The sequence below is a fragment of the Salvelinus alpinus genome, chromosome 6 (genome assembly GCF_045679555.1).
Source record: "Salvelinus alpinus chromosome 6, SLU_Salpinus.1, whole genome shotgun sequence".
In the NCBI taxonomy this organism is placed as follows: Eukaryota; Metazoa; Chordata; class Actinopteri; order Salmoniformes; family Salmonidae; genus Salvelinus; species Salvelinus alpinus.
Window position 1 is genome coordinate 20,880,893 of NC_092091.1, and position 18,679 is coordinate 20,899,571.

At 44.3% G+C, this 18,679-nt stretch overlaps 1 protein-coding gene across 2 annotated transcripts in view; it reads right to left on the reverse strand.

The window, feature by feature from the left end:
- Positions 1-333: 333 nt before the first annotated feature.
- The window catches only part of LOC139578337 (single-stranded DNA-binding protein 3-like), a 149,574-nt gene continuing 131,228 nt past the window's right edge, over positions 334-18,679 (reverse strand). The window contains exons 6-18 of one of the 2 annotated variants that reach the window (XM_071405786.1): positions 14,037-14,120; positions 11,904-11,963; positions 11,708-11,774; positions 10,615-10,682; positions 8,008-8,072; positions 7,743-7,788; positions 7,587-7,622; positions 5,965-6,019; positions 4,641-4,711; positions 4,439-4,517; positions 3,916-3,944; positions 3,607-3,708; positions 334-3,047 (exon numbers count right to left, since the gene is read on the reverse strand). In XM_071405786.1, the coding sequence (XP_071261887.1) occupies positions 2,886-3,047; positions 3,607-3,708; positions 3,916-3,944; positions 4,439-4,517; positions 4,641-4,711; positions 5,965-6,019; positions 7,587-7,622; positions 7,743-7,788; positions 8,008-8,072; positions 10,615-10,682; positions 11,708-11,774; positions 11,904-11,963; positions 14,037-14,120 (924 nt within the window). In that variant the 3' untranslated portion in view covers positions 334-2,885. Of the gene's footprint in view, positions 3,048-3,068; positions 3,233-3,606; positions 3,709-3,915; positions 3,945-4,438; positions 4,518-4,640; positions 4,712-5,964; positions 6,020-7,586; positions 7,623-7,742; positions 7,789-8,007; positions 8,073-10,614; positions 10,683-11,707; positions 11,775-11,903; positions 11,964-14,036; positions 14,121-18,679 lie in introns of those variants that run through there. The other variant, XM_071405787.1, reaches the window with a different exon arrangement.

Sequence of the window (18,679 nt, forward strand, 5' to 3'; positions counted from 1 at the left end):
ATGTGGTCGCATGTTAACGAGACGATGGCCTTTGAGTAGGCAATAACCATTCTTAGAACTAATTTGAGATTATTTCCATTGGCAACAGGGGTCAAGGACAGAGTGAGGAGGCTATAGTTCCAAGAATAAACTGTATCAATGACATCAGACATCCCCTTCACCTCTCTCTGTCCTTACAGCTAAATTAATTGTAGATTGTTTTCACATTTCCTACATGTATACTGACCAGAAACAATAGTGTTTAGGGTGCAGTTACTGCATGTTCACATGTTCAAGTAAATGTACATATTTAATTTTTACCACAATTTTGTTTTAGCCAACTTAAATCAAATGTCAAGCACATCGTCTCTTTATTATGAAAACATGGACAGTTCACTTATAATTTACTTTAAGCTGTATTCATTGGTAGTGACTGACATATCAAAACATGTCAATGATATCAAAATGCATTATACAGTATTTACAAAAAGGAAATTAAAGGAAAGGAGGGCTCAAGAGTGAGGATGGGGCTGTAGGGGGCGGGTGCGGGACAGAGGGCTGTGTGCCAGTCAGTCTGCTAGAGGAACACTGGAGCGAGTCATTCCTCAAGACAACCTACCCAGAAGACGGACCTGTTTAGCTCTGAATCTGTTTAGCTCCGAATCCAAGCTACTCCATACCGGATCTGCCAACACTATAGCAAGGTCACTGGCAAAAGACCAATCACAGACAGAGGCCAGAATGATTTTAAATAAGAACAAAAATATGTAACTTGTTGATAAATTACTTTTTTTCAAAAAAGCACAACACGTCTCCGCTAGAGAGACGAACCCCTTGGATTAATAACCATTTCATATGAAAGTTTGAGGAACAGCCTTAGGCAAAGTATTTCCTTAGGTGTGCAGATTCTATGGGCATTAAAAAAATAATCATCTTAAATACACTTCATAGAAATTCAAACAATATCAAAAAAATAAACTAGAATAAAAGAAATAGTTTGACTCACAATTCAGTCCAACCAGGAACAATTGTCTAATTTCTCAAAGTATGTATTTACTATGTTACTAAGTAAGTATGTACTATGTTCTGTAGAGCACTCCTAATTTGTAGCGGGATAGTGAAGCCCCACCGTGTAGTCACTCCAGTCATTTCACACTCCCATCACCAGTGGTGCTACAGCCACCCCAAACACAGGATCTAACAGCCCATGGACAGGCCTAGACCCACTGAGGGAACTGGTGGATGGGAGCTCTGTGGTGTTAAGGCATCAGCATGCTTCAGTTCGGCTGGCACCTAGTGGAACTCGGCTAGCCGAACCGAACGAGTGTGATCTCATACTATATAACAAAAATACCTTTGCAGCAATAGTAAGGTTTGTCCATTTTGAGACGCTGTAGCCAGTATTCACTTCCTCAAAATAGTAAGAATTCATCTTAGATAACTCAAGAAATCTGTCAATAAGTTTTATGTTTTTGCCGACGAGATCTTAGTCGTGCAATTATACATCTAACTAAGATGTTTGGTGCACTATTTCTCTATTTTTTTTTATTTTTACAAAATGTCATAATATATGCACAAACTCAATCGAACCGTTTCAGCTGGGAAGCATGCGGACGCCTTTTGCCCCTCGCTAAACTATGGTTGCATGTGAGAGGGGTCAGACACCGGATCATAAGGATCTGTGAGGTCAACCCTAACTGGAAGGAAGCAGCTAGAGGTTTGTACACCAAAGACAACATGGAAACCAGTAGCAAGGGGCCTGTATCACGGGATCAGATCAGTAAAATAACATTGAGCCTTGAGTTTGTATGCAGGGTAACAGTGAAATCAATGCAGGAGAAGGAACCACTTTCAGGATTCTCAAGTTGTATATCAAAACAACAAATAAACAAGCACAATACAAGCTCAATATGTTGTATTTACAGGCAAGAGCAAAGCCATAGAAGAGCATAGAGGGTCTAAAAAACCTTTCTCTTTACTGAATAGGAAGGACACTGGTCGCAAGACAGAAACATTATTGTTCCAAGCCACCTGAACTGAAAGTAGAATTAGGAGCAACTGTCCAAATTACATTCGATCAGTCCCTCCTTGCACAGTAACAAGCCTGTAGAAATACATATATTATGACATTACATTTTGGGAGGGGTGCGTGTGACCAGACATGTAGATTGACAGACCAAAAGATAAAGACGTTTCTGAGATCGCCACCATTTTCACATTCAGACGTTTGGGGGAACTCCCATGCTAATAACATGGATATCCATGTGGATGGATGGATGGATGGATGGGAGTTTTAGGAAGGATAATTCTTAGATAAGAGCGATTTCAAACAGCTATCCTTGTATTCCTATCACACCCTGCTTGAGTGTTTACATTTTTCTGCCATTATTTTTTGGTAGTAAAAGACATTGGCCACAAATTCTGCGAAGAACAGAAGACAGAGGTATGCGTAGGGGGTTGAGAAAAATAAAACAAACAAGAAACATCCAATACCTAAAATCATGTAAACAGAAGTGTCATTGTGCATTTTTTGAGTGTGTGCTCATTCTGTTGTTGATGTTGTTGAGATACAATGTGCCATTAACAGGAAATCAAAACTACAACATTATAGCAATATCAATTATGAAAATTATAACAATAATATTATTAATAAAATACAAACATGTCATGAAAACTGTTCTTGCCCTAATATATCACCAGTTCAGCTTTTCATTTCAACAAAAGGACACAGGAATTGAATGAGGGTGAGCTTTGAACCTCTCACTCAACTGCTGCATGCAAAAACAACATTTCAATAGAATAAGAATAAAATGATTGAGTAGAGTGGAGCCACCAGCCTTGATGCTGAAAGGCCTGTTGCTGAGGGGAGTTCCTGCAGACAGCCAGACAGACAGAGTCCCTCATTCTCACTGTCCTGGGCCTGTGAGGAAGCCAGGCAGGCAGGAAGAATCACTGAGTTGGTTCTTCCTGTGGCTCTGAGACTGTTTCCTGCCCTGAACCCCCACTTTGCAAACACTGGGATGGGTGGCCTTGATGGGAATCCTGCGATCCAGTGACATCCCAGGGGGCTGCGAAACACAGCATGCCATCCAGGGGGGAGGAGGAGGGAGAGTAGGGGGAGGGAGAAGGGAGGAGAGGAGAGGGCAACGCAAGATGCAGCGGGGTGGGAGGGAAAGGGGGAGAGATAAAAAAGAAATAAAATAAAATAAAATAAAAAAGAAAATCACACACTCATCGTCATGTTGGGTGAATACTGCAAAGAGAGAAGAAGGGAAGGGGGGAAATAGATGAGCCAATGCTAGATTACAGTGTTTATATGATGCTACAAAATTCAAGATGCAAGCAATAAGAAACTCCACTCAATGTAATTATGATTCTGTCAATGTATAAGTTTGTTATCATGCATAACAAGTTTATATAAGACAGCCAGGTAAGAATTATACATATTTTCTATGTTGACATTATAAAACAAATCTAATTTCGACAAAGTAAGGTAAAGCCTGAAGGGAAAGTGTTTAGGATAAAGGAATCAAGTCAGCAGTGAGATGAGAATTTCCTCACAGAAGCACGCTTCCTGATGGTTGCGGGTTAGTGAAGAGAAGGACTGTAGTGCTGTAAAGTACTCACACTTTCACTTTGGAATGGGTTTAAAAAGTTCCCTGCCATCTCCCCATCATCCCGCGGAGTTCCCGGAGGGTTGTTCATGACTGCCATGTTGTTGGGAGAATTCTACACCAAGAGGGAAAGAAATCAAGATTTAGGCTTGCCATTTCTAGTGACTGGATGTTTCATTATAAAGTGCCATTATTTAATGAATGCCTGCTTTGGGTCCAAACCAAGTCATCAGTATTAGAAGTGCCTTCGATAAACTTTAGCTGATGGGTCTGCATTGAAATGAATGCAAGTTTATCTGGTGTGGAGTCTTTAAAGTCTCACCTTTGGCAACCCATCCATGTCACCAGAGCCTGAAAACAACAAGAGAGAGAGATTGACATGAGAGAAAAGCTCATCAATATAAAGCTATGATCAACTGCTCCTCTGGCCGGGGATCACAGGTCATATGCTTTAATTAAGCTATTTGTTTCAAATACAGATGAGACCCAACTTCATTGGCTTCGTGTCTCACCTTCCTACAGAATCAATGTGCCTGCTTGCTGCCCATATAATTATGAAAGGAACGATCCCTCTAGTGTCCACAAGGGGGTACAGTCACACTAGGAAAGCGCTACTTCTCAAGGAACTCAGCTACCGGATTTCAACAATTCAAGCCGGATGACCACATTACTATTGTACAGTAATTCTAAATTACTGCCTAATATTTATATAAAAGTTTCAGAAATGTAAATGTTCATGTTTGTCAGAATGATTGAATAAATTCCAGGTAACAGTTTTACGTGCTGCTGACAGATGAGAAGAATATCATCATATTGATCAGCTGATAGGTGCTATTAAAACTCACCTAGCGATCCGTTCATATGGTGTGGCTCCATGCTTCCCATTCCACCCATTGGGCCATCAGGGCCCGGCCCCATTGTGAACTGTAAAAAAAAAAAAACAGAGTTACAACTTAATGATGTTTGTCATTATCATATCAAATTGCATAATCATTGCCTCTCTCATTTGAAAACAGGAACCCCATGAAAAACAAAGAGCCTACTTACATTAGGCCTGTTACCACCAGGGCCAATAGGATTCATCATTGTGTAGATGTTTTCACTGGAATTTGTGGAGTCTGGTGAAAAGGAAACAACAGTTAGTCCAGCCTACAGTATATTTAGGGCTCCCAAGTGGCGCAGCCGTCTAAGGCACTGCATCTCAGTGCTCGAGGCATCACTACAGACATCCTGGTTAGATCACAACCGGCTGTGATTGGGAGTCACATAGGGTGGCGCACAATTGGCCCAGCGTCGTCCGGGTTTGGCCGGTAATAGCCGTCATTGTAAATAAGAATTTGTTCTTAACTGACTTGCCTAGTTAAATAAAGGTTAAATAAAAATAACAAAATAATCATATTTGAGCAGAACTACACAGTACTGTATTGCCTTCTCCCACATGAATGGACAGCCTTGAGATTGAACACTACAAAACCACCAAAACATCACAATGATTCACACCTAAACATGCCGGTTATAATTCATCTACCCAATGTCTAATGTCTCACACTTTTCAAATCTCATGTTCCCATGAACTTGGGGTTAAATCCTGATGACTACAGAGCCAGTGGGAAGTAAACAGGACCAGCACATCATGCTGCTCTCATTGTGTTTCCATCCTGAATAGAATATGAGAATTGAAGTGACCTTGATCCGACATTGTAGTGTGGTCAGAGTAGGAGATAGATGAACATAAAAAAATAAAGGAATAGCAAAATTGTGAAAGAGAGAGGGAAAAAGAGGGAGAGCAAGGGGGAGCCAGCGAAAAAGAGGGCAAGAGAACGGGAGAAGAGAAAAATAAACAGAAAGAGGTAAGGAGTGTGGGATTTGTCGCCTGGTTCTGGTCATGGGTGTAGTATATGCAGCCGTGACTGGGTGTATGTGTGTGTGGGGAAGGGGGGGGGGGGGGGTATTGGCGACTGCAGTGGAAGAACATGTGAGAAGTGCTGTGCACATGTTGCCCAGGCAACACATCACAATAGAGGTGTATGTAAATAATAAATAGTGGACACAAAAAGAAACCTCTCCACATCCCAACAAAAACAGCACATCCACAGGATGTTTGTCCAGAGCGGTGTGTTCTGACAGTACTGTCAACAGGAACATCAGACTGATGCAGCATCGGTGAGAACAACAGATGATTGCAGTTTGGTAGTCTGCCAATTTATACACGTCTGTATGTATGTAGCTATCCACATAACAAGCTAAGATTACTTAAGATAAAAATCATTAGGTAAACAAAGTCACCAAGTGTGACTGACAGCAGAATGGTGAATGAAACAACCAGCTTAAATAGATTGAGGAGTGATATGGAGACATAAGTGTTACGTACCTCCTGGGCTAGGCATGATGGGAGTTCCTGGTGGGCCTCCGCCCCCTGGAGGACCCTGGGAGAAAGATGAGAAGAGAGAGAGATTTAGAGGAAAGATATTTCCAAAACATCTAGACATACAGTGCCTTCAGAATATATTTACACCCTTCAACTTTTTCCAAATTTTGTGGGGTTACAAGGTGAGATTAAAATTAATTTAATTGTGATTTTTTTGTCAATGATCTACACAAAATACAAATATTTATGAAAAATAAAACACTATTATATGTTGATTATTTAAGTATTAAAACCCCTTGAGTCAATACATATTAGAATCACCTTTGACAGTGATTACAGCAGTGAGTCTTACTGGGTACGTCTATGAACTTTGCACACCTGGATTAGAAAATAATTGCACATTCTTCTTTAAAAAAATATTTAAGCTCTGTCAAGTTGGTTGTTGAGCATTGCTAGACAGGCATTTTCAAGTCTTGCCATAGATTTTCAAGCTGATTTAAGTCAAAACTGCAACTAGGCCACTCAGGAACAGTCAATGTTGTCTTGGTAAGCAACTCCAGTGTATATTTGGCCTTGTGTTTTAGGTTATTGTCCTGCTGAAAGGTGAATTTATAAGCTCTATTCAGTTTATTTTTATCCTAAAAAAACTCCCTAGTCCTTGTCAATGACAAGCATACCCAAAACATGATGCTGCCACCACCATGCTTGAAAATATGAAGAGTGGTACTCAGTGATGTGTTGTGTTGGATATGCTCCAAACATTACCCTTTGCATTCAGGACATAAAGTTACTTTCTTTGTCACATTTTTGGCAGTTTTACTTTACTGCCTTATTGCAAACAGGATGCATGTTTTGGAATATTTTTATTCTGTACAGGCTTCCTTCTTTTCACCCTATCATTTAGCTTAGTATTGTGGAGTAACTACAATGTTGTTGATCCATCCTCATTTTTCTCCTATCACAGCCAACTGAACTCTGAGCGGTTTCTTTCCTCTCTGGCAACTGAGTTAGGAAGGACACCTGTATTTTTGTAGTGACTGGGTGTATTGATACACCATCCAAAGTATAACTAATAACTTCACCATGGTCAAAGGGATATTCAATGTCATTTCTTTACCCATCTACCAATAGGCACCATTCTTTGCGAGGCATTGGAAAACCGCCCTGGTCTTTGGTTGAATCCGTGTTTGAAATTCACTGCTCGACTGAGGGACCTTACAGATAATTGTATATGTGGGGTACAGAAATTAGGTACAGTAGTCCTTCAAAAATCATGTTAAACATTATTATTGCACACAGTGTGAGTCCATGCAGCTTATTATGTGACTTGTTAAACACATACTTACTCCTGAACTTATTTAGGATTGCCATAACAAAGGGGTACATTTCTGCTTTTCATTTTCTATGAAAAACATAATCCCACATTGACATCATGGGGTATTGTGTGTAGGCCAGTGACACACAATCTCAATTGAAATCGGTTTTAAATTCAGGCTGTAACACAACAAAATGTGGAAAAAGTCAAGGGGTGTGAAAACATTCTCAACGCACTGTATACAGTAGCATGCCAGTCAGATGTCAGCTATGGCTAACAATACTAACCAGTGTTTAGGCTTGAGACTTACCACATAGTTGCCCGGAGATGATGAGGAATAGGCTATCTACAGAAAGAGAATAGAAAGGGGAAACAATCAGTAGACTCATGACTTTCACAACAAAGAAACGCCTCTAAAATCAATGAGGCATTGGAGTGAGTGAGAAGGTGAGTGAGCATCACTTACTGAGTTTGCGTTGGGATTGGGCCAGGGACCTCGACCTCCAGGACCCCTGAGACAGAGAGAGGGAGGAAAAGAGGCTGTGTGAGAGAGGCTCACTGCGGAACAAATTAGAGCTTGTATTTGCTCAAATTGTTATTTGTCAAATATTCTTACATCCTATCAGTGCTATTAATAGCAAATCCAATCGTACTTCAGATATTTGGACCAAAAAATATCATGGTAAGTGGATGGAGGTGATTAAATGCCTTTGGAGAATGACTGTGCTCACATGTTCATCCCTGGCATTCCTGGCCCCATCGAGTTGGGAGGAGGCCTCATTCCACCACCATAGTTCTACACAGAGAGAGGAACACACCGCGTCAACCCTTGGTACTAGTGAGGACAATACATGCCAGGTATCACATTCTCAGTTGTTGTGTTTAAGACAGATGCCTGTTTTTTAATGACTTGATCCTGATCAGAAATGTACGTGTATAATCATAACAGGGGCATGTGTGTCAAAATATGTGGAGTGTGTGTGTGTGTGTGTGTGTGTGTGTGTGTGTGTGTGTGTGTGTGTGTGTGTGTGTGTGTGTGTGTGTGTGTGTGTGTGTGTGTGTGTGTGTGTGTGTGTGTGTGTGTGTGTGTGTGTTGTGATGGCTGCACAGTGGGGGCTTGGCAGGACAGTAGCGTGGAGCAGGACACAGAGTAGCTCCATTCAGAGGTAGAGTTTTGTTCAGCAGATGATTACACTGGTCGAGCAGATGTCGCACAAGCTGCTGAATTGTTGTCTGCCAAAGTTACACAATAGCTGGGAGGGGCAGGGAGAGGCAGGGAGAAGGGGAGGGAGAAGGGCAGAAGGGCAGAGAGAATGGTAGGGAGGGGCAGGGAGAGGCAGGGAGAAGGGCAGGCAGAAGGGCAGGCAGAAGGGCAGGGAGAATGGGAGGGAGGGGCAGGGAGAAGTTGAGGGAGAAGGTGAGGGAGAAGGGCAGGGAGAAGGGCAGAAGGGCAGGGAGAATGGTAGGGAGGGGCAGGGAGAGGCAGGGAGAAGGGCAGGGAGAAGGGCAGGGAGAAGGGGAGGGAGGGGCATGGAGAAGGTGAGGGAGAAGGGCAGGGAGAAGGGCAGAAGGGCATGGGAGAATGGTAGGGAGGGGCAGGGAGAGGCAGGGAGAAGGGCAGGGAGAAGGGCAGGGAGAAGGGCAGCGGGGCACATGACGCTCAAACTGACTTGGTGATTGGAAACTAGACTGTGGATTTATACTTAACAAGGAGAGGGGTGCTACTTGAGGGGTATGATGTCGGGCTCGCTTTGAGACAAAGCAAAATAGCTGGGGGGAAAAAAGTAGCAAGAGCGATTCAGGTATTCCAAAACAACCACAGGTGCTCTTGGAGGGGAATAGTACTAGAAAAGCTTAAGGAGAAATTATAACCACAAATAAATGCTAAATGGCTAAAGAAATCCAAGTCCAGGCACTTGTGTGAGTTTACAAGTTAAAAAGCCTTTAAAGTGTGGGCTACTTCATTATTAAAATACACCAACGTGTTTTCGGCCTTCATCAAGGTGTCTGGACCTGGATTTTGTTATGACACTTAGCAATTACACTACATGACCAAAAGTATGTGGACAGCTGCTCGACAAACATCTCATTCCAAAATAATTGCCATTAATATGGAGTTGGTCCACTCTTTAATGCTATGACTGCCTCCTCCTCTTCTGAGAAGGCTTTCCACTAGATGTTGGAACATTGATGCAGGGACTTGCTTCCATTCAGTCACAAGAGCATTAGTTAGGTCGGGCACTGATGTTGGGCGATTAGGCCTGGCTCACAGTTCCAATTCATCCCAAAGGTGTTGAGGTCAGGGCTCTGTGCACGCCAGTCAAATTCTTCCACACCGATCTTGACAAACCATTTCTGTATGGACCTTGATTTGTGAATGGGGGCATTGTCATGCTGAGACAGGAAAGGACCTTCCCCAAACTGTTGCCACAAAGTTGGAAGCACAGAATCGTCTAGAATGTCACAGCACGCTGGTGCGTTAAGATTTCCCTTCACTGGAATGAAGGGGCCTGGCCCAAACCATGAAAAACAGCCCCGGACCATTATTCCTCCTCCACCAGACTTTACAGTTGGCACTATGCATTCGGGCAGGTAGCGTTCTCTTGGCATCCGCCAAACCCAAATTCGTCCAGATGGTGAAGCGTGATTCATCACTCCAGAGAAGGCGTTTCCACTGCTCTAGAGTCCAATGGCGGCAAGCTTACACCACTCGAGCCAATGCTTGGAATTGCGCATGGTGATCTTAGGCTGTGTGCGGCTGCTCGGCCATGGAAACCCATTTCATGAAGCTCCGGGACAAACAGTTATTGTGCTGACATTATTTCGAGAGGCATTTTGGAAAATGGTAGTGAGTGTTGCAACCTTAGACAGGTGATTTTTACGCACTACGCGCTTCAGCACTCGGCAGTCCCGTTTTTTTAGACCCACCCCTTCGCGGCTGAGCCTTTCTTGCTCCTAAACGTTTCCACTTCACAATAACAGCACTTACAGTTGACCTGGGCAGCTCTAGCAGGGCAGAAATTTGACAAACGGATTTGTTGGAAAAGTGGCATCCTATGACTGTGACACGTTGAAAGTCACTGAGCTCTTCAGTAAGGCCATTCTACTGCAAATATTTGTCTATGGAGATTTCATGTAAAAATAGTGTATTTGTGGTAATACATGTTTCATTGAGTTTTTCCAAATAGAAATACTGTAGGTTGAGACAGACATTAGTGAATGAGTAGCGATGAAAGCAACCTTGTGTGTTCAGTGTGTTATGCTGTAAATGGACATGGGGATCATGGATAGAGGGGTGGAGCAGCAGAGTTTGGGGGAGTGATGGTGTCTGTCTGTACCTGTGGGCCCATGCCACCCATCCCTCTGGGGGGATTCATCCGCATCGGGCCGCCCATGTTTGGATGTCCTGGAGGAGGGATGATCGAGAGGAAGTCCGTCAGCATTGGACAATTTCAGACCAAATACATTCTACAAGCACATATCCCTAAAGCTGCAATATGAGTTATAGATCTGTCATTTTCATTGAAAGCAAGTCTAAGAAGCAGTAGATCTGTTCTATGTGTCCAATTTCTATGCTTCCCGTTCTTAAGTTCCGTTTTTGCGTCTTTTACTTTCGGTTTTGTGCACCAGCTTCAAACAGCTGAAAATAAAACATTTGTGGTTATTGAAAAAATATCTTACAGCGATTTAGATGGTTTTGCTTGTTTTGTCACAGAAACGATTGGAATTTTTGCAACCAGGAAATGGCGGAGTGATTTCTGCATATTGCACCGTTAAAGGGATACTGTGGGATTCTGGAAATTAACCCCTTTTTGGGGGTAGGCACAAAACTACCTTTATACTTCGATACATTTTATCTTCAGACGAGTCCTGTGACACTTGGAGAACCCATTGTGATCGTGAGAATCTCCCCTTTCCACAGTGGGGTCACATTAGTTTTGTAGCCTAAACGCAACTAACAGAAGTTGGCACATCGACGGTACCGACGTCAGACGAGTCCCCTGACACTTGGGGGGGCCGTAGAGCAAAACTGAGAACACCATCGTGAGAGTCTCCTCTTTCCATAGAGTGGTAATGGTTTCTAGGTCAAACTGTTCAGACACTACAGACGTTTTCGTAAGAAGACCGATTTTTGGATGTCTCATGGTCTGACAAACACCACTCTAGCTCTGCTGCCTTTTATAGCTCTGCCACCTTGTTTTGTCATTTAGATTGATGCAGTGGTGCGTCAATCGACTCTAGGGGGTTAAAGTGTTTTTCTACCCAGAGGCAAATGAATATGCAGTACATACCCCTTTCTATCACGAAAGCAATGATGTCCGATGTTAAGAAAAATAGTGTTCGTTGTGGCAGTTTCACCAAGTACTGATTCCAGCTTTAACCTAATAGATATTACATGTTACAAAATGAATAGAAGTGTGAGGTGTTTACCCTGTGGTCTGGTGGGGTCCAGGCTGTTTGGCAGGAGAGGCTGTGACCCTGGGACTCCCACAGGGGGCTGAGAGACAAAGGGTAAGAGAGAGAGGAACATTAGCACAGAGCATTCAACTCCCTGAAAATGTACTACTCACATGTAAAACACATACTTCTAGTAGAGGTCACCTTTTGGGGGGGGGGGGTACTTTACCTGATTTGGCATGCGGAGTGAGGGGCGAGGTCCACCTGGGTACCTTGGAGACATGAAAGGCTGTGGGGAGGAGGACAGATGTTAACGTTAGTCTTATCCATCATGTTACTGTATGACTTTCCGCTGTCAGCAGGGGGAACCATTGTGCTGGAGAAAATGAGCTTTGTTTGCATTCTACACAAGGCAAAGGTTGTGTCTGAACAATAGTCTGAACAACAGTCTGAACAACAGTCTGAACAATAGTCCTCAGATGCTGAAGACTAATAGAACAGAATAGAACAGGGGAAATAAAGAGGGAAGATAAAGAGAGAGGGGGAAGAGATGGAGAGAGAGAAAGGTGGAGTAGAGGATGGGCGTGGGTGATGTCAGCATGTTGAATGAGGGAACAGTAGAGGATGAGGGATGAGGATGGGAGGGTGTGTGCAGGGGGGTAGTGGAAGAATGCACACCTATATCGGTTTTTACACACGCACACACCCCCACACACACAAACACAACTGACTGTATTGATAAATTGTCCAACAAAGCTACCAGACAACATTTTGACAGTGTGATACAACCACAGAAAATATCTCAGTGTATCTAAAGGCGTCAACATGCTTCAGTTCGGCTGGCGCCTAGCCGAGTTGTGCTCGCATGCTCCTTTAAAAAGACCTTCGCTTGAAGAACAAGAAAAAAGCAGCAATAGTACTGTTTGTCCATTTTAAGACACCGTAGCCTGTATACCCTTCCACAAAAAAAGATAATTCAAGAAATCTGTCATTAATTTTGACGTTTTTGCCAAGGAGATCTTAGTCGCTCAATTTTACATCTAAATAAGGTGTTTGGTTCAATATATCTCAAGTGAAAAAATATGCAGGAGTACAAGTCGTTGCTGAATGACAACAGGCACTTCATTCAAGAATTCCTACTGTTGAACAATGGCCGATGAGGGGGCGTAGACTTTGGCTACTGACTTCAGCTTGCCTCAATAAAAAATCCAAGACGTCACAAAATGTTGTCATAATATATGCACGAACTGTTCCGAACTGTTTAGGCTGAGAAGTATTGCGGACGCCTTAACAAAAAAAAAGTTTTATAAAAAAAATATCAAGGGAAAACAAAATGTAATTTATCAAGGGAAAACAAAATATAATAATCATTAAGAGCGCAACTAACCAGTGTTATTGACAATGACATAACACACAAATTATCATGCTATGAGAGATGTGTACAGTCAGGCGAAACATGACGCCATGACAACACAGAAACAGGCTTTCAGAGCCAAATAAACGCAAGGTACTAGTTGGTCCAAGTGAGACGAGGCCAGCTGGAGGACAGGTTAAGTAATGACCAGGCCCTGGAGGGAAAGAATGCCATTTCCCCTATCTCTCTCCCTCTATCCCTTCCCCTTCTCCCTCTATCTAGCTGTCCTTAATTCTCTCTCCCCCCTCTCCCCTCTCTCTCCCCCTCTCTGTCCCCCTCTGCTTTTGTCTAAGCCAAGTTGTGGTGAGTTTGTATGCGAGCGCTCCACAGTGCAATATTAATGGGATATTAATGGGATATTGATGGGATATGGGATAGTGAGTGCCGGGGTCAGGGAGAGGAGAGAGCATGCCTGCTCTGCTCAGCCTGGCCAGATGCACCTCCACTCCTCCTCTATTCTCTACAGCTGGGCCAACACAGCTGAATTATTTATCCGATCTACAGCGTCATGGCCACTGTCTGTCCACAACTAGAGAGCAGGGCTGTTTGTATGGACATATGTTTTGGGGGCTGGGAGGTGGGTAGGGAGTGTGGGTGAGAGACAAAAAGAGACAGATAAGGTGAGTGAGTGCAAAAGAGGAAGAGACCGAGGGAGACAGATGCCTCTCAGTGTGAGTGGACAGGCAGAGAGGAAGAGACCGAGGGAGACAGAAGCCTCTCAGTGTGAAGTGGACAGGCAGAGAGGAAGAGAACAAGGGAGACAGAGGCCTCTCAGTGTGAAGTGGACAGGCAGAGAGGAAGAGACCAAGGGAGACAGAGGCCTCTCAGTGTGAAGTGGACAGTAGGGAGTGAGATGTGAAAGAGGGAGTGGCTGCCTATGCAGCAAGAGGTGAGAGAGAGGGGGCAAAGTGTGTGTGAGAGAGAAGGGTGTGTGTGAGTGTATCTTACCTGGCCATGAGGTCCCATCATGGGGTTGTTGGGGTTGTGTGGGGGTGGCTGTGCGTGGGGTGACGGCTGGGAGCCGGGAGGTCCCTTTAAGAGAGAAAAGAGAGGGAGATGGGTGACACAGTGAGGCTCGGAGGGCCTTAAATATAATTAATGTAATTAATGTCTTAGCAACACAGTCATACTTAAGTAATTCCCAACTGACAGTATAGAAAAGGAAATCTTACCACATACAGTAGCTATGTACGTAAATACATTACATAAAACATCTAACCTCAGAAATATTTATACCTAGATAACCCATTAATAAGAAACCACCTCCAAGCCAGGACCTGTTCTCACTTGAACACACAGTATGTAAACCCAGTCATACAGAGGAGACCACACACGTTCACAGTCATGTGTTGTTTTATCAGCCAGTCTTTCAGAGCCTCCATGACGCCTGAAGTTCTCAGGTAACCATGCAGTAGCAGCAGACCCCCCCCCACACACACACACACCACGTGCACACCAGTCACGCATGCATACACACCCTGCTGCACTGCTGAAGCCTTCAGGTAATGTAGCAGACTGGTAATCCCCTAATCCTGCCATTTCAAATCTGCAACACCAGACACACACCTGTATGAGCACTAACCACACACACACACACACACACACACACACACACACACACACACACACACACACACACACACACCTATTTCAACTGAATGTCTGCCCACGGGAGCAGAGAGACACTGATCTGTCTAACACACTACACATGTCTGCACCTGACCAGGAGACAATCCTTCTATTTAACACATCTCACTAGAAGATCCAACCTGTCTGATGAAACCTAATTCCTACTAAATCAAACAAACTATCTTCAGTTCCGACAGACCAAGCAGCAGCAGACACCAGCAGTATCTCCCCTTCTCCTGCTCAACCACCCTGAGAAGCCCTGGCACTGGGGAGAATGGTGGTGCGCTGACAGAGGGGAGAGCAGTGAAACCAAATGTACAAAAATTGAGCTTGAGGAGAATGAAAATAAATAAAACCTCAACTCTAATGCATTCAACTACTTTTTTTTAACAGTACAACAATGCTTCAGCCATAGGAGGCAAGCAGCAAGTCAACCAATGCTGACTTAGAGGTGTACAGTGTTAGAGGTATATGTACCCACTAAGTCACCATCGTCCTCATCGGCCACCTCATGTACAGGCCTCTCCATGTGAGTGCCGTGTTGATAAGGCACATAGCTGTGGACTTATGAGGAGCTCTTGTGATTAAGTGTTTCCAGCGAGAGTTTAACATTAGGTTTTTACAAGTGTGTGTTGTGTATAAAACCCACTTACTATAGCAGCCTAATGCTTTCATTTACAATTCTAAACTAGAGAAGAGAAAAATATGACATTTTTTAACAGTAACAAATATGACTGCAGCCATAGAGATCTGGATCTGAGTAAGTGTTATGAAAAAGACAGATGTTACAAGTCATGATAGTAGACTAGGTGAAAAATCTGTCGATATACCGTTAAACAAGACAATTAACCCTAACTGCACCTGTAAGTCGCTCTAGATAAGAGTGTCTGCTAAATGACTCAAATGTCAAATGTAAATAGTAGCATTGCGGCAATGACTGAGCATAGGGCCGAGGTAGCTAGCAGCTTTTGGGGTGGTGGTTAACACCAGCTGCACTACCTGGCCTCTCAGCAGTTTAAAGTGGGGGTCTGGCTCTGTAGCGGTGGACTGTGTGTGGGTGTCTGTACGAGTGCGTCTGTACGAGGGAAGAAGGGGGTGGGGGGGTGGGGGTTAAATTAAGCAATTAATAAAATCCTTTTCTACACAGCTAAGGAGATAACAGCTTGGCAGCGTACCACAAACCCATCAACAAAAGCTACCCAACGTACTCCCAGACTCACCCTCCCCAGATCTGCTTTAGGAACAACACAACAACTCTGCTGCTTTCCCTGAAGAGGCAGTAACTGAACACAGATTGGATGGCACAGATTGCAATACTGAGCCAGTCATGTGTATGCATATACAGTACTTCTCCATCACCAATAGAGGGCAGTGCAGATCTACCATAGACAGGCCCGAACACAAAAGGCAAACTGAAACGCAACAAACAAAGCCTGGTTGAACAACAGCACAATGCACACTCATTGTTATTCCTTTCTACATTCCAGCAGCAGTGCTACAGGCTCATGGTATGGCATGGCAACCTGTCAGCTCAGTGGGGTAAGACTGCCATGAGGGTTTGCTCCTCGAGGAGACTGAAGTATAGTGTGCTGATTTAGCGTGTTACTTTAGCGTGTTACTATGGTATGGTCACTGCCGTGTATCTATGATTCCTGCCACAGTGATCAGGAATGTCAGTCTTCGTTTCAGTGGCAGACCTGGAATAGGCTCTGCAATGGTTGAACATAAACTAGAAACCTGAATCAACAGCTCAAGAGTCTTCGTCATTAGAATCCAAACCAGGTTAAGTTGAACCACTCGTACGATATGCTACTGCCAGACTAGGCTACAGACAGACAGTTGACAGCGTGAACAACAGACTGGGACTGGAGAGAGAGAAAGAGTTGGCCCAGGAATGCCAATACTCCCTCTCCAGTGGTCCTATTCACATATCACTTCTACCAGGCATTCTCAAACTTTAACCCATAAGATCCAGTCTAACATTCTACCATAGAGACCAAGACATGTTCAAACACAATGGGTAGTCCATCAACCCAACAGAGTTCAAATCAAATCATATAAAATATTATTAAAATCACATGCTTCGTAAACAACAGGTGTAGACTAACAGTGAAATGCTTACTGGATGGCAGGGAACTCGACCCCAGTGATGTACTGGGCCGTACGCACTACTCTCTGTAGCGCCTTGCAGTCGGATGCCGAACAGTAGCCATACCAAGTTGTGAAGCAACCAGTCAAGATGCTCTTAATGGTGCAGCTGTATAACTTTTTGAGGATCGGAGGGCCCATGCCAAATCTTTGCATCCTCCGGAGGGGGAAGAGGCGTTGTCATGCCCTCTTCACGACTGTCTTGTGTGTGTGTGGACCATAATAGATCCAGAGTGATATGGACACAAAAGCTCTCGACCCGTTCCACTACAGCCCTGTTGATGTGAATGGCGGCGTGCTCGGCCCTCCGTTTCCTGTTGTCCACGATCAGCTCCTAGTCATGTGTGAACAGGGAGTACAGCAGGGGACTAAGCATGCACCTCTGAGGGGCCCCCGTGTTGAGGGAAAGGGGGATACCTAGTCAGTTGTACAACTGAATGCATTCAACCGAAATGTGTCTTCCGCATTTAACCCAACCCCTCTGAATCAGGTCAGCGTGGCAGATGTGTTGTTGCCTACCCTCACCACATGGGGGAGGCCCGTCAGGAAGTCCAGGATCCAGTTGCAGAGGGAGGTGTTTAATCACAGGGTCCTTAGCTTAGTGATGAGCCTGGAGGGCACTACGGTGTTGAAAGCTGAGCTGTTGTCAGTGAACAGCATTCTCACATTGGTGTTCCTCTTGTCCAGGTGGGAAAGGGCAGAGTGGAGTGCAATAGTGGTTGCGTCATCTGTGGATGATTCTCTGATTCTCTAGAAGAGAGTAGCTACTACACCCAAGCTAGACATTATCACCCATCAGTACCTTGACTCACCTGACCAACAAACTCAGCCCCAGGTGACATAACTACAATACGCACCAACGGTGATCCAATTTTAGATGACAGTTAGCTAGCTGTCTCTTTGACTATGGAGAGCCATTCCTGTAACAGTGCATATACTGTAGATTAGAAACCATCTCTGTTCTATTTATGACCACGGTTTACGACTTTAAGAGTATGGTTTGAAATAACAATGGGTTGACATAGGAGCGGCAGGTAGCCTAGCAGTTACGAGCGTTGGGCCAGTAACCGAAAAGTCGCTTGTTCCAATACCTGAGCCGACTACGTGAAAAATCTGTTGTGCCCTTGAGCGAAGCACTTAACACTAATTGCTCTGGATACTTTTGGGGCTTTCGAGTGGCGCAGTGGTCTAAGCCACTGCATCTCAGTGTTAGAGGCATCACTACAGACCCTGGTTCGATTCCAGCTCTGATTGGTCGTGATTGGGAGTCCCATAGGTCATCTGGGTTAGGGTTTGGCCGGGGTAGGCCGTCATTGTAAATAATAAAACTGACTTGCCTAGTTAAATAAAGGTTAAATATATATATTTTTTTTTAATGCAATAATAATGTTTTCTGCTAACCTCACTGGGGTAGCCTGCTGTTACTGTGTGCCAGCAGTCTCTAGTCCTCCACTCTCCTGGTGTGCGTTGGGCCTGCCCTTCCCAGTGGAGTTTTGCCGTGAGGATTATTAAGCGGGCCGACCCCTGCTATATCAGGGAGAATCGCAGATCCGGGCCAGATGCCAACACACAGGCTTTGTGGTCCTCCTTCCCCAAACTCTCCCTCCTTCCTTCCTTCCCTTCCTCCCTCCACTCCTCCCTCTCCGCTGCAGGAGCCTGATGTGAGCCCTGGCCTATGAGGTACAGATTAGGGGAGTCTCTCGGGGCTTCTCCCAGGGCTACCCCATCAGTGCGGGGGTCACCTATGTTAATTACCCCTCTCCTCTGAATTTGGGAGGGATGCTGGAAAACACACCACTCGCTACTATTGTACA